This window comes from Lutra lutra, chromosome 6, assembly GCF_902655055.1.
Source record: "Lutra lutra chromosome 6, mLutLut1.2, whole genome shotgun sequence".
Lineage (NCBI taxonomy): Eukaryota > Metazoa > Chordata > Mammalia > Carnivora > Mustelidae > Lutra > Lutra lutra.
The window spans coordinates 131,069,464-131,085,361 of NC_062283.1; the positions used below are offsets into that span (position 1 = coordinate 131,069,464).

The 15,898-nt window shown below is 40.4% G+C and overlaps 1 protein-coding gene across 8 annotated transcripts in view; it reads right to left on the reverse strand.

Annotated features, from left to right (window-relative positions):
• Nucleotides 1-3,057: 3,057 nt before the first annotated feature.
• PPIL6 (peptidylprolyl isomerase like 6) overlaps nucleotides 3,058-15,898 on the reverse strand; it is a 31,321-nt gene continuing 18,480 nt past the window's right edge. For 2 of the 8 annotated variants that reach the window (XM_047733737.1, XM_047733733.1), the window contains 3 exons: nucleotides 11,194-11,329; nucleotides 6,439-6,517; nucleotides 4,475-6,193 (listed from right to left, as the gene is read on the reverse strand). In XM_047733737.1, the coding sequence (XP_047589693.1) occupies nucleotides 6,137-6,193; nucleotides 6,439-6,517; nucleotides 11,194-11,329 (272 nt within the window). In that variant the 3' untranslated portion in view covers nucleotides 4,475-6,136. Of the gene's footprint in view, nucleotides 3,293-4,474; nucleotides 6,194-6,316; nucleotides 6,518-6,620; nucleotides 7,805-11,193; nucleotides 11,330-15,898 lie in introns of those variants that run through there. The other 6 variants (XM_047733738.1, XM_047733736.1, XR_007128134.1 and 3 more) reach the window with 5 other exon arrangements.

The following is a 15,898-nucleotide window of genomic DNA, read 5'->3' on the forward strand; positions in this document are numbered from 1 at the left end:
TAATCTTATTAAATATTTCACCTACTTTATTGCACCTACTTTGTTATTTCTACATCTTAGATAAATGCTAAAAAGGAAAACTTGATTTCATTGTTCATCAAATTAAATAAATTAAGAAAATAGTGGTTTGTGTAGAATTTGGAGAGAACTATGTTCCGTATTTGGTTGAGTCACAATGGTTCTTCTCTTGCTGTGAAATTAATTAAATGCTTTGCCCTCTGGAACTTGGGGGAAAAAAAAAAGTGCAGCCAAATATTTAAGTGAGGTCCCATTATCAGCCTTTAGTGAACTGCCTCCTCTTCTCAGGGTACGGCTTCCACAGTAAGCATTTGACTATCTGACACCCAGACAAAGGAAGGCACTAGTCAACTTTGTGGGTTTTTCTCTTTAAGGTTAAAAACACAATAGAAGTTGTGTTTTTTCCCAATACCCCCGTGGATCATCTTGTTTACACTCTAGGAGGAATACGCCCCATTGTGGAGAACATTGTTTTACAATTTGTCATCTGGGTGTTCAACTCTAGTCTTCAGATTTTTATAGTCTTTATAAGAAGACACTTCACTGTCTTGTTTTAAGGCTAGAAAAGCACTGGCTTATTTTATGTTACGTGGCATCTGTTGCACTAGCTCAGGGAAGGCTTCCAAAGTCACTTCACTGTTCCAGAGCAAGGTCTGGCATCTATAACACAGTTTTAACAACATGCATTAAACATTGTAATATTTTAAGTAAGTTTCAACAAAGGATTGTAATGAATCAAAGATTAATAGTGAGCTAGAATTGTAGATTTACTATCTTATTATTAACACTGTGACTAGGATTGATGATAAAATCCTAGAGATGCCATCATTAGAGATTCTGATTGGTCTTCACTGGCTATGGGTATTTCTTCCATGACTGTGGTAGGTTACGCTTAAGAGCAGTTGTTCTCAACCTTGGCTGAACATAGGAATCACCTGGGAGGTTCTGAAAAATCCTGATGCCAGGGTATCAATTTAATTACTCTGGAAAAATGCCTGGGCATCAGGATTTTTCAAAGCTCTCCAGGTGTTTTTAATCTTCAGTTTAGGTTGAAAACCACAGCTTTACTCTTCTCAGAGTATGGGTTCATGAACTAATACATTCATATCGCCTGAAAGTTTGTTAGAGACGCAGAATCTTGGGCCTCACCTCAGACCTCCCAAATGATAATCTTTTCTTTTTTTTTTTGGAAGTCCATATGTACATGTGTTTTAAAGTTTGAGAAGACCGCTTTACATTATAACCTGTGGAGAACTGTTCTAAATTACCGCAGTTCTTAATAGTGACTCCTCTGCAAGATGACATCCAGCAAAACACGTTGTAAAGTTTTTGTTTTGTTTTACAAATATATGTAAGGGCAGGGTACAAATGCAAAACTCTTGGATGTAGATTCTCTCTAGGCTGGCACCTGAGACATATTTATTTTTATTTCTACTCTACTTCAAACCCTGGGTCTGCTGGAGTTTTTTCTTTTTCCATTACAGGTCTCAGTCCTTTAGAAAACAGAAGGAATCCGTTTTTCTAACATATCCCTTAGGAACAACCCAAGTTCAAGCTAAACTGCACCTCAGGCAGCTCTCTGATACTGTGCATTACTACTACCTCTCCCAGCACCCAGGTATTGTGTTCCTCCTCATCCTGTCTTGGAGAGCTGATTTTCAGCCAGAACACTCCCAGGTGGATATTCTGGTTTTTAAAATATCAAGGGATTTTGTCCTGACCACTAAGGGGCACTGCGCTGAGCAGTACACGTGTCCCAGTCCCCCTGACCTAAGACCCGTCTGCCTTGTTGCTTCTCCTGCAGCTGGAGGGCTCACCTCCAGTCCAGCAGATGCTCCAGGACCCTGAACCAGGCCTCTAGTTGCTGTCCCTTCTGATTGGTCAGTGTTGGCATAGGTCTGTGCTACCTTGATGAAATCAAAGTTTCTTGTCTTACCATTTTCCTCATTGTATTCTGTTGTCACAACTTTTGCATGTTATAACTTTTTCTTGCATGTACCTGCATGCCACAAGTCTCCCAATACCAGTCTTTTTTTTTTTAAAGATTTTATTTATTCATCCGACAGATCACAAGTAGCCAGAGAGGCAGGCAGAGAGAGAGGAAGGGAAGCAGGCTCCCTGCTGAGCAGAGAGCCTGATGCGGGGCTCGATCCCAGGACCCTGAGATCATAACCTGAGCCGAAGGCAGAGGCTTTAACCCACTGAGCCACCCAGGCGCCCGTGTCTTTTTTTTTTTTAAGATTTTTTTATTTGAGAGAGCATGTGCAAGCAAGAGGAGGGGCAGTGGGAGAGGGACAGAGAGAATCCCAAGCAGATTCTACCCTTGTGCAGGGCCTGACACAGGGCTCAATCTCACAACCCTGAGATCGTGACCTGAGCCAAAATCAAGAGTTGGGTGCTTAACCTAGGGAGCCACCCAGGCATTCCTGTATATGTCTTTAATACAGCCCACCACGGTGGTTCTTAATGTGTGGTCTCCAGGGCAGCAGCAGTAGCACCCTGTGGAACATGTTAAAAATGCAGATTCTCTGGCCCACTACAGACCCACTGGATCAGAAATTAGGATGAGACTCAGGAACCCATATTTTGTTGATAGGCTCAAGCGTTTCTCATGCACACCGAAGTAGAAAAACCTGTGATTTATCACATTTTCAAAGACCTCTAATCAAATACCAAACTTTGTACTTCATGTTGTATATGTTAACTTTCAAGGTTGTCTTCAGATATTTTGTATGATATATAAAATTTATTTGAGAGATGGGTGGCTAGATTGGCCCAATTTAAGATTCCATTTTAGGAAGGGTGGCAGATTATATTATTAACATAGTAGTTTTTAAAAATGAAGAGAGCATATCACTGGCTGTGATGGCAATCCATTTTAATTTTGAGGATATACTTTTGAATAAATCCAGTCAATTGAAAATGTGATGTTAGTGACGAGCTAAGACTGAGCATTAGAGAGACTTGGGGTTTCTTGAAGTGGTGATGGTGATATTCTTTCGGTCAGTGGCAGCTTGACGGGGTTTTGTGGGTTAACATTCCAGAAGGGAAGCTTATGTTTATTGAATAGTTGCTATGTGTCAAGTGTCATCAGAAGTGTCTTCACATATTATCTCAGCCCTCAAACCACTGTGAGATAGATGTACCCCCATTTTACAAAAATTGAAACCCAAAGTAAGTAGTACTGTTACTGATTTCGTAAATTTACTCAGAGAATCTCTAAAGTTTTAGAGTCAGACAGAGCTAACAGCTTCTTTACTTCGATCTCTTCTTTCTACAAATGAGGAAGGTGAAAGACTAAGTTATTTGATGGCCACATTACTAGGTAACTAGGACTAAAACACTTCCTAATTTAAGATATGTATGAAGTACAAAAACTCAATATGGAATCCTGAGGTTGCCAGACCATTAGTTCATTAACAAATAATGGGCATGGTTTGCAGTTGGGACAAACAAATTCTTTAGATAGAATTTTAAATGTTTATCTCAAATCTCCCATAATAAGAAAAAATGTCCAGATACCACACACCCCTTATTAACATGACTTAGTGTAAGTTACAGGATATGAGTTTGGCTCTGCCATATCAGCACTTAGGGCAAGATCATATAACATTTTGTATAAATTATCAGAATGCGTTTCATATTTGTAGACGTGGAACAGTCTAGAATTCCTTCTGTTGAATCAAATCAAAGTCAATTTGGTTTAAGTCGTATTTGGAGTTAAATTGGGATAAGATTTTGAATCTTTGAATCAATTTCTTCAAATTACGTGGCTAACATACATGTTCTGATACAGAATACATTCTAATACAGAAGTATCACTGTGTGAACCTTTAAATGGTGGTAAGAAGAACCACTGCATATACAAATCTATGATTCGAGTTTCTACACAGCCTGAGAGTAGGAGGTGGGAGTGGACAAAGGGACCGGGAACTTGCCATCCTTTAGAAAGTCGGCAGAGATCTACCTTTGCATTGCAGGTAAGTTGAAAAATAAAGGGAGCTGGAATCAGTTTCTCACACCCATGCAGATATCTCCGTTCTTTCACAATATCAGATAAAATGCTTAATTCCCTAGTGTATGGGTTCATGCAAGTAAGAGCAAGTGATAACTGCTGTGCTGCTTGTTATTACATGACTAATGCTTGTTAATTTGTTTTAACTAGGATCTCTGCAAAGCATCAGTTTCGTTCATCACACGCTTCACTAGTTGGTGAGAGGCCCTGTGGCAAGCCTAGCTCCCCTTTGAAATGTCACCGGAATGACCAGAGGAACCCATCCAAAGGCCCAGAGAGAGGATCTGGAGACTTCATGCAAACAGTTTAACCTCTCAGGTTGGCGGAAACTTTCCAGAACAGAGGAAGAAGAACTATCTCCTCTTTAGTGTTTCCCAAATCTTGTTATTAATCAGGGTCGTTGAGGAGCTTTTAAAAAATACAACTTCCTAGGCCAACTCCTGAAGGTATACCAGTAATTTATTAAGCATACATTTAATGAGCACATATAGCATAAAAAGATTCTGTTCTAGATCCTGCATATAAATTATTGATTCCCTGGACCCTCACAGCAGTTCAGTTTGGTAGGTGCTATGCTTTGACATAAAGATTTGAAATCGAGGCACAGGGAAGTTCTTGCCTAAATGCGTGCAGCGAGGGAATGGCAGGGCTAGGATTCAAACCAAGGCCGTCTGGCTCCAGAATACACATTCTTAACACTCTGCTGCCTCTGGGTCACTTGACAATGTGACATAGGCAGTATGCTTTCTCCCCATCCACCTCCAATCTTACTATAAAGGCATATACCAAATAGCAATAAAGCTGTGATTTAACAACAACAACAAAAAAATCACATTTCGGTTGTCAGGAGTTAGAGATGGATGGTGGAGAGCAGGGGAGTAGGTGTAACTATAAAGGGGTAGCTCAAGGGAGGTCTTTTTGAAAACTCGCGTGACTTGACTGCAGTATCAGTCACATGAATCTACACGTGATAAAATGATAACACACACAGTACTGATGATGTCGATTGCCTGGTTTATATATTGTACAATAGTTGTTGTGTAAGATATGTCCATTGGAGAACCTGGATGATCAGCACACAGGACTGCTCTGTACTATTTTTGCAACTTCCTGTAAATTTATAATCCTTTCAAAATGAAAAGTCAGAGAAAGCATATACCTCCTTTTGGCAACTCCCAAATCAACTAGAGGCCTGTCCGCTTAAGAGATCATTCTTGGAAGACAGACTTTCCGCAAAGGGCAAGAAAAACCCAAAATCTTAATGGCTTTGGGCATAGTATGAATGCAGTGGCAGCAGTGGTGGAGGCAGCTGAGCAAGGTCACCACCAACAGAGTCACTCATTTCAGTAACTACAAAGAGGGGGCTGAAACTAGTCACTTACGTCTTGCTGTGATTTCTAAATGACTAGTGCCCAGCCTGGCCAAACAGGATCCTCTAGGTTGAGCTAAATGAATCAACAGAATCCCTTTCCCACACTTAGAGACTCTGACTTGGTAGATCAAGGACAGGGTCCTGCAGTCCGTGTTTTAAAAGCTCCCCTGGTGGTGGTTTTAAGAATCTCAGATTAAGGAGCAGCTGATGAAGCAGGATCCCCAATAGCATCTCAGGAGTCAATGACCACAGGGCTGATTTGCGTTGGGATGCTTAACCCAAGCCTTTGGTTTTCATATGGTTGGTGTGGCTCAGAGATAAGCATTCTCTTCGTGTCAGATAGATGCCTTTTTCTGAATGCTGCATGTAAACTATGAAATATTACAGTGAATTTTTCTATTGTCTCTTTTCTCTTTGGTTATTTACCAACTTTCTTAGGGCAGAAATGTAGTTCACAGACAACATAATTCCGTTCTAAGTGCTGTAGGATTGGAAGGCCATTAGGTCCTGCTGCTAAGAAGGGTTTGGGCTACAAGTAGCAAAATAATCAGCCAATAGTAACGTCAACAAGCAGGAGTCTATTTGTCTCACAGTAAGAAGCCAGAGATAGGTACTTGCTGGCATTGGTTCTGCAGCCCAAGAGTTGGGGCTGACATCTCCAGTTCTCTTGGCCTTTCCTTCACAGCTCTGGCCTGTCTGCATTCAAGGCTGGTTGAGGGGAAGGGGCAGGATCACTGGCATTCTACTCTTGTCTCACTGGCGAGATGGTATTCCATGGCCACTACTGGCTGCAAAGGAGGGTGGGAAATTAAGTGTTTTGCTTTTATAGTCTGTGGCAGAGACAAGAAAGGAAAATGGGGAGGGACTGGGTGTTGGGAGGGCCAACCTACAGCATCTTGACAGCTTTCCAATTAAATTTTATCAAGCACTGTTTAATTAAATATAGAAACAGCTGATCAGATGCATAATAATAAGCTGTCAGAGAATACTGATATGAAAATCAGGCATAAAGATCTCCACTGTCAATAATTACGCATCGTTGTATTGGTCTTTCATTCTCTGTTGGAACCAATTCCAATTTTTGAAGAACTTCCGTTCCTTCAATCAATTGCCTATATTGGAGGAAAAAATGGAGAATTTAGTCATAAATTTTCACATTAGCTTCCATCCCTAAATCAAGTGTTATTCTGCTTAGCTATGACTACTTCCTATAAATCACATTATCAGTCATAAGTATAAATAGTTCCAGATGTGTCCACTTTGCCACGGTTCCTCCACATCCGTTCTGGGACCCTTCCAATTTGTCATCCTCACTGCTGTCAGGGTTATCTCTTAAAAATGTAAACCTTAAAAAAAAAATTGCAAGTCTGATCTCACTTCCCCGCTTAAAATACTTCAGTAATTTCCCATTATCCTTATGATAAAGATCAAAAATCTCCACCATGACCCGCCATGGGCTGCCTCCCTACTGCCTTCCAGTGCTTTCCTGGGCCATGCTCCCTGGCTCTCTGCCCCAGCGGGACTGACTTCAGTACCTCAGTATCCCATGTTGCTTCCCTGCCGTGTCTATCTGTTGTGCTCCTGCCCCCAACTTTCCCTTTGCTCCCCACCTCCTGGTTTTCCTTCAGATCTCAGTTTACTCATCGCTCCTCGATTATGCCAAGCTCCCCGTCATCTTTATAGGAGTTGTCAAGGTTAATTTGACATTTATGTGGCTTTGATTAGTTTCTGATTCTCCCATGAGGACATAGTTCATGCTTTTACTTAGTACTCAATGCGTAACACACGGCGGGGCACTGAGTAGGCACCTCATCAACACCACTGGATACGTGAACAAAAGTGCAAGCCACGCTAGTTTGGATCTCTGTAGACATTTGCTGGCCATGAGCTAGAACTCCCTGAGTGGAACTAGACTTAGGATGGTTCTCTCAACTGAAAGAGAGTAACACAGGCTAGAGAGACAGCGCTAAACACGGGACTGGTTCCCTTTGGCACTGTTTGAGCAGAGACAGTGGCTGAGGGGAAGGTACAGTTTCCGTTTCATGAACTTTTATAGGCACACAGCAGTGCTGACACGGTTCATGCTCTAGGCAACTCCCGTCTGCCTCTGGCTGTCCCCAACAGACGCCAGGACACTGAGCCCAACACAAGGTACATTCTGAGGATGAGCAAGGGACAAATGGACAGATTCACCTCTGACCAAAGAGGCTGTAGGGTCTGTTCTCCAGATTGGTCTCACAAATACTGAAGGAATACTTACTATGTGCATCTCTCCACTGTGACAGGTGTTAAAAAAGAAGATGCAAGTTTGTACAGGGTGCCAAGGAGAACAAAGAAGCATGTTGATTCTGGTAATCAGGAGGTTTCTGACTTAAGCCTTGAAAGTATTTTGGCAGACTTTAGAGAGGCAGAAAGGAACAAGATAAGCAAAGGCCCGGAGGCTGTCCTGGGAGTGATCGTACTGTGGTCTGGCTATAGGTCAGCTGCCATGGTGAGTTTCCAAATCTCTATTTCCGGCCTTGTCCCCCTTGAATACCTACTTATGGTATCCCAGAGTTGCCTTCTGCCTCACCCTGTAGGTATCCTAATCAGAAACATAACTTGTCCATCCTAAATCCATGATCTTCTCTCCCATATCCTCATACTCCCTATCTTGGTGAATGGCATCAACCATCCAAGCAGTTCTAAAAATCCTAGGAGTTTCTCTAGACTCTCCCTACCCAGTATGGTAGCCATTGGCCACAGGTGGGTATTTAAATTTGAAACTTAGTAAATGTAGTTCCTCAGTTGTACCGGTCATATTTCGAGTGGGCAGTGGCCCCATGTGGCCAGCAGCTATCATAGTGGACAGCACAGGTTTTAGTACATTTATATCACTGCAGAAGATTCTGTGACATACCACTGCCTGATACTCTTCCATGATCTCACCACCACCATTGAAAGAGTCACTGGAGTCTTGTTGAATCCAACTTCTGAGTATCGCTTGAATCTTTTTCTGTTTACCCTCACTTCTCTGCACTGCCCGTGCTTTGGACCAGGACTTCATTTATGGCACTATTATCATAGTGCTGTAGAAGCCATAGGCTTCTTAACCGGCCTTTCCAATTTCATTGTCATCCTTTGCTAATTAATTCCTTACTTCTGCTGAAAAGAATTTTTTCAAAATGAGAACCTAGTCATGTTGCTCCCAATGAATTCCTCCATAGCTTCCCATCCCCTTTGGGTGGGAGTCCCTGCTTAATAGCATGGCACAAATAGCCTTTGGGACCTGGGCCTGACCGTCTCCTCCTCTCTACCCTCCTCTGTCCATTCACCCTGGGGTGCTAAGCTCTAGCCAGAACAAATGACTTGTAGATAAGAGGCTCTCCTTATTCCTTTGGGCCCCTCTGCAAAGGCTTCTCACTCTTCCCAAAATTTGATTTTACTTATTTTGATTTCAGCCTTCTCTGGCTAACTTCTACTTGAATTTCAATACTTATCTCACCTCTTCATGCTGCTTTCTATGCCCACCCCATTTGGGAGTCCCCTATAATAAAATTAATTCCCCCCATCACTGTCCCCAACATTTACCCCATCTACCATGTATGAATGGAGATTTTACAGATTTGTGTTTTGACATTCTTTCCTTATGAAGCCAATGGGCAAGACAGTCTCCCCTGAAGAGCATTCCTAGTGTCATTTATCTGAAGGGACAAGTTCATGTACCAGGAACTCGGGCTCAAAAGGAAGGTCTGTCTCTCTCTGGACCTTGCTAACCATGTCTGGGATTCCAGAAACTCACATAAACCCGGGGACGATCTGAGATGATAGAAAGCATTAACACCAGAAGCAGCCCTGCAGTGGGGAAGGACAGTACCCCTGAAGGAGTTACACTTGGTCAGAGTATCTACTTGCCTCTTAAGGTATCACCTTTCTGCTCCCTAGTGTTCTCTAAGGTCTTGTTTAAATATTCCAGCCCAGACTCAGCTCTGATTTGGAGATTTAAGAGATCGATCGAGATGATACTTGGGCTAGAACAATAAAAGAGGTGCGGTGCCCCCCCCCCCCCCCCCCCCCCCCGCCAAAACCAGTGTGGCGGCAACAACAAAATTGAGTGAGCAAGACTCCCCTGGAGGAAGGTGAATCACATGGAAAATAACAGTCGTCAAAAGGAGACCACATCCTCCACTCCACTGCCATCCTCTAGGGATCTGTGTTTGCTTTTGCTAGAGGAGCTGTCTTCCCTCTTTCCTGTATCCCCAGTGCACTCTTCACAGAACTGCCGTAGCCTGTGTCTCACTGGCTTAGAGTTGTTGGTTTTCTAATACAATGTAGACTCCCTAACGGGTAGAAATTGTGCCTCTTCTCTCTTTCCCCACGACTGAGCACCATGACTGGCGTATGGTAGTTGCCTAATAAAACGCTGGTTGAATGAAGGAGTCAGGAGGCGAACAGAAGGGAAAGCTGAAATAGATGTGGGGCCAGATAATGAAGGCCCAGAATGCCACTCTAGACTTTGAGCTGTATGCATCTGGAGAGGGGGGCAGATAGTGAAGAAGGAGATGTTAGACATTTTAAAGTAGTCATGTTTGTGTTTGAGGAAGTCACCTTTTGGAAAGATAGGAAGGTTCACCTAATCATGTGGTTAAGATGATGGGAAGACACTTAAATGATCCAAGAAATTGTGAATATTATTTGGATTTTAAATAATTGAAGAATACATTTTCAAAATCAGAATACAGTTTATTAGGACCAGGGAAAATAGAAGATAATACATCATTTTAGGTTATGCATCTATTAATATAAAGTCATCTTTTTAAAGAAATCTCCTTTGGATGAAAATACACTTTCTGCTTTTTCAGTCTAGAAATATCACTTGCGTTACACTGAAGGGATAATTGTGGTTTAAATTAAAACTTATGAAATTTCTTCATGGGATGAAGAGTCAGTAATTATCCCTGTGGAGTGGCTGGAATAATCTAATACTTATTCAGAAAAATTCCAATACTCTGCATCATTTCAGGGAAGACCAAGTAAACTTCAACTTACATTCACTCCACTAATCAAATAGAGACATATACACTGTAGTGATAAAGAGTATATCCATCATCCATTTTAGGTCCACATGCCTATTAGCAACTTACTAATAATATTCTAATCATTATTACCTGAGGTGTTTCCATACTATAAATTGTTCAGTTAAAAAAGTTACTTGTAATTTGGATAGTTTTCATATATCTCTTCACTGTGTTCATGGACAGGCACTTAAATGGCTTCATCTCACTTCTGCATCTAAATATTTCTATGTGATTAAGCACTATGGTATTGCTCATAGTAAATAAGAATGACGATATCCTTGAGGCTGAAGATAGAAGGATGAATAGTCAGGACATTATAATGGCTGGACCTTAATGGTTTCTGTGTTTTTTATAGATAGCAAGCTTCTTATGAAATATTTATTCTAAATGTTTGTCTCTATTTGTATTATTTTTGCTTTTAAATTATATCTTCAGTTATCCATAAACTATGTGGACCACATTTTTAAAAAATATTTATTTAATTTGAAGAGGGAGAGTATGAACAGGGAGAGGAGCAGAGAGAGAGGGACAGGCAGACTGCATAGTGAGCGGGAACCCATCTTGGGTCTCAGTCTTACAACCCTGAGATCATGACCTGAGCCAACATCAGGAGTCAGGCACTTAACTGACTGTGCCACCCAGCTGCCCCAAACCATACATATATATCTATATTATATAGACATATATAGACACACATATATATAATATAGACAAACTTATAGTGTACATACCCAAAAGCCACATATTTTCTATCTAGATAGGGTGCTGGCTGTAGTGTGATGTAGAATTGTGACCCGTTGGTGTGACGGCCTTTGTTGGCCATTCCAAGAACTCCCCTCTTATTATGAGGAATTGAAAAGTTTTCATCTAGAAAAGACAGTAAATAGTAGCTCATTAAAATATTTCCAAATTGTATTGTTTCGTATTTCACTCCAACTGGGCTGTTAAAAAAGATAAGCTAGAAAATCTTCGTTAGAACTATTTTGAACATTTTTCTACATTTACTTTATCATTATTGTAGCTAAAAACAAGTGTGCTAAGAAAATTAATAATGTAAAAGGAAGTGCTTTAAATTAATAATGTAAAAGGAAGTACATTGCTGAGGAATAAAGGTCAGCACATTTTCTTGTGCTGTTTGGCAGTAGTAGTTCATTCAAACTACCAATGTGATCATTAAAAATACCCTCTTCGAGATGGCTTTTGGATCTGACCCTTCCCCTTACCTCTGTGGTCGTCTTTATGACCTGTGCCATCGTTCACATGGCTTTTCTTCTCTAGTGTGTGCAGGCCAGGCACCTTGTCTCAGGATAGCCTTACTCCTAGGGCCTCCTAGTACATTAACTGGTATGTATGTGGGCTTAAATGTTGGTGATGAAACGAAGGGGATTCATAATTTTTTTTGGAGTCTTTAAATAAATTTTAATCTCGAACTTTATATAGATTGACCAAGATTTTGTGGAAAGTGATTTTTATTTTTATTTTGTGTGTGTGTGTAAAGTTAACAAGTGAAGAGAAGTGTATAGTGGTGAATCGAGCTGCTCTTTCAGGATGTGGCATTTCTAGCATGAGGTTACTTTTACCTCCAAACTCAAAAACACAGAAGGAAGTGGTGGAAGAGAAATTCATGAAACGCTTTCATTCAATAACCTTATAAGATTCTGGGAGTAATTGAGAGGTATGAGCATTAAGTGTCAAGATTTTCTGAAGATGCAGTTGCTAAGCATTTGACGTTTCACAGCTAAACCAACTAAGCAATTAAGCCATATCCGTAGTAGTAGCTTTTAGCTTGTTAAATTGCAACTGAGTAAAAACCTCTGAAATATTGTGAAATGCAAATAAAGCACTTTTGTACAAATGAGTCTGTATAATTACATTGATGCTCTGTATTCATTTCAGAGCAATTAAGAAATAATCCATTAATTTTACAGAAAATTACTTTGCCCAAAGTAAAGATTCAGAGTTTTAACAAAACGGTATGTCATTGTTCTTAGATATATGATAAATGTTTCTTAAATTCTGTAAACATTAAAAAAGAAAGTTTTATAACATAACATTTTTTTATCCAAAATTCTGTAATTATGGGAGAACTTTTATTAAAGTTTCATTAACTTTTAAAGTTAATATGTAGGTATAGGCAGCCCTTAACTTACAAATTTAAAATGTGTTCACCTCAAAAAAATGTGTGAAAATTAAATAATTATGATAACGATTGTTTTAACAGAGTGCTGCCATGGAACTTAAGGACCCGAGGCTTGTCACTTCAAGACTGGCAGTGACGGCACAACAGAGGGGACTCAGCTGGTGACTCTGCCACACCAGGTAAAGCCCTTGGGTAGAATTCCACCTGTTTCTACTCTTGGAAAGCTCCCACGGAGGGGAGGGGAGCCAACCCTCCCCTTCTTGTTCTCTACACAGTTACTGGTGGGAGTTTCTGCTCTGAAACAGGTTGTAGTGACCCCTCCCATATGAACTCAGCATGAGCTGCCACTAGGACGGGGCCCTTGGTGCCTTCTTCACAGCTCACTTGGGGTATGGAGTGGACCCCCAGCCTTGCAGGAACAGATTATCTACTTAAAGACCAGAACCAGTGACAAAATAGAGTTCCACATAAAATTCTGTCCTTAGAGAAGCTTTCCTGAAAAATGACTATCCGAACAGTATTTTTACATTAATAGAGAAGTTTTGTTTTGTTTTGTTTTGTTTTGTTTTTTATCAGTAACAAGATGGAGAGTGAAAATCCCGGGTTTAAGTCAACATTTGTTTATTTGACAAATATTTTTACAGTGCCTAGTATGTTCTGAGGGTTAAGTGCAGAGCTTCAGACTTTCCAGTTATATAAAAAATGTAAACTTAATGTGCTCACATAATATTTTGAGGATAGGGAAAATAATGGGTCCTTATTCAACCAACCCTTCACCCCGCTCCCAACTTTTTCTGAATGGGATATTAACTGTTCTAGATTAGTTTAACTCTATCAGCAGCCCTGAATGGAAAGGAAACATTTCAACAACCTACCAGAAAGTGAAGTAGGAAGAACAAAAAACATCTTTTTTATTGCTGGGTAAAAATAGAAAAATTTTAAAATTTGAGTGCTGGCTAAACTAGCATAATTAATAATAATTTTATTTTTAGGTCATGTTAATTGAGGCATGGAAGGAAGTTTAAAAGCTATGGTAGGATCTCAGAAGCCTCTCATTCTGTTGTCTGTGACTCAGGAATACCTGCCTCTGCCACTTACCATAAAATAGGAATCGTAGTTACTGCTCTGTGGTAAAAACTGGCCTCATTTATAACATACAATGGGAAGGGCAACATGTAACTATTTGAAATAGAAATCAGAACTTATGGGAAAAAAATCAATTTATGGGCTGAAGAAAATCAGTTTCTGAATCTGTTTCAAATAAAGTCATTCTGATGCTTATAAAGGAAGCAACTACCACAAGTCTGGGAAAACTGCCATGCATTCTCTCTGGTAAAAGTATAATCAGATAGTTTAGGACATTTCCATATAATTTGCTGAAGGCAGTAATATCAAGTAAAAATCTGACCTGAATATTGCAATATTAATTTTGTAAACCAAATGTTCTATTTTTACTATCATATTTAAATAATAACAGCTGTATACTCTTTATTATTACATAAAAGTACATGAACTGGTGCTACTTGGTATGTTTTAATTGTTGCTTTAATGAAGCATTTGTAAGTACACATGTTGATCATGTGTGTGACATTAGGAATGAATAGCCAGTATTCATGAACACTTAAGGGGATAAACACTTAGTGTATGTTTATAACATTGAACGCTAGTGACAGTGAGAGGATTCCAGCTATAGAGAACATGAATGAATTTCATAGGCAGTGGATGAACAAAAGAAGTAAGACACAAAGAATGCCTACAGTGTGATTCCATTTACATAAAATTCAGAACCAGGCAAAATTTAACTATATTGTTTAGGGATACCTACCTGGGTGGTTAACCTATCAAGGAGAGCAAGGAAGAAAGGCAGGCTAGTGGTTACCTCTGAGGGAGGTGGAGTATTGCTGAGGATGGACAAATAGGGTGCTTCTGGTATGCTGGCAAATTTTCTTTCTTGACAAGGATGGTAATATGGGGATTTGTTTTAAAATTATGTCTTAATTGTACATATGCACTTTCCATATAGAAATCTCAAAATTTTTAAAAACATAAATAGCCCTTAAATGGCTACCTAGACTGTACTATTTTCAGTTATTCAGTACTGACAGTACATCAGGCTGTGTGCCATTTATTCATGAACATTTTCATTTTTTTAAAAGATTTTATTTATTTATATGAGAGAGAGAGTGAGTGAGCATAAGTGGGGTGAGGGGCAGAGGGGAAAGCAGACTCCCCGCTGAGCAGGGAGCCCGATGTGGGGCTCGATCCCAGGACCCTGGAAACATGACCTGAGCCAAAGGCAGATGCTTAACCGACTGAGCCACCCAGGCACCCTGATCACTTTCATTTAAAGGCAAGGAGATCTAAGAACTAGACAAATGGATATTAAGTGCTGTATCTGTGAATTAGGGCACAAGCTAACATTAACAAACTGGTCTACTTAACGTGACAAGAATAATCCAATATTTTAAAATATTTTTCTTTTGCTTTTTATATAAATGACATTTTTCTCTAGTCAGCCCAAACCACTTAACTGCCAATCCTTGGCCAGGAGAAGGATTAGGGATATCATACATGGAGGAAAGAAAGGGCTAATATTTAATATTCAGTTTCTTAACATTCAGAATAGAATTTGGGGAGACAATTTAAAAACTTGCGATTTGAAACAAAGCAAAACAGACTTCCTTCAAGTTAAAAAAAATGATTAACTGATTTATAAAACAATCATCTAATTATTATTTATTTCATTCTTTTAAATTCACTGTGCTTAGCTTAATAAAAGTGAGTTTAGTGGTTGTAGTCATTTTTTAGCAAGCCCCAGGTTTCAGATCTGCAGCTTGTGGTAACAGGGCTCAATGAGAGACATGCAGAGGAGGAAGGACTGGCTGGCCCTTGTGTACATACCCCCAGGGGGGTAGATGAGGGAGGAAACCCAGCAAAGCTTTGCTGTTCTGAGCAGTTACTCATCTCTCCTTGGGGGCATCTCTCCTTTTCATTTGCTGGGTTACTGAGTTTCTAATCTTGCACCCGCAGATATCCTGAGTAATGGAGGCCTCCCTGAACACACTGGGCCTCCCCCGGCACCAGAGGACAGTCGCCTCCTCTGTAACAGTGTAAGGATAGGAGTGCGGGACAATCACCAGAGGCACAGGTTGTCCAGGGGGCAGGCAAGGAAGGAGCTAAGAGATGTGTCTCCTGCTGGACAGAAGGCCCAAGTTGTCTGAGACGGTACCTCTGAACAGGACTCCAGGTGATCTGACAGCGGCCGTGGGGTGGTCCCATACTGTGGATTTTCATCA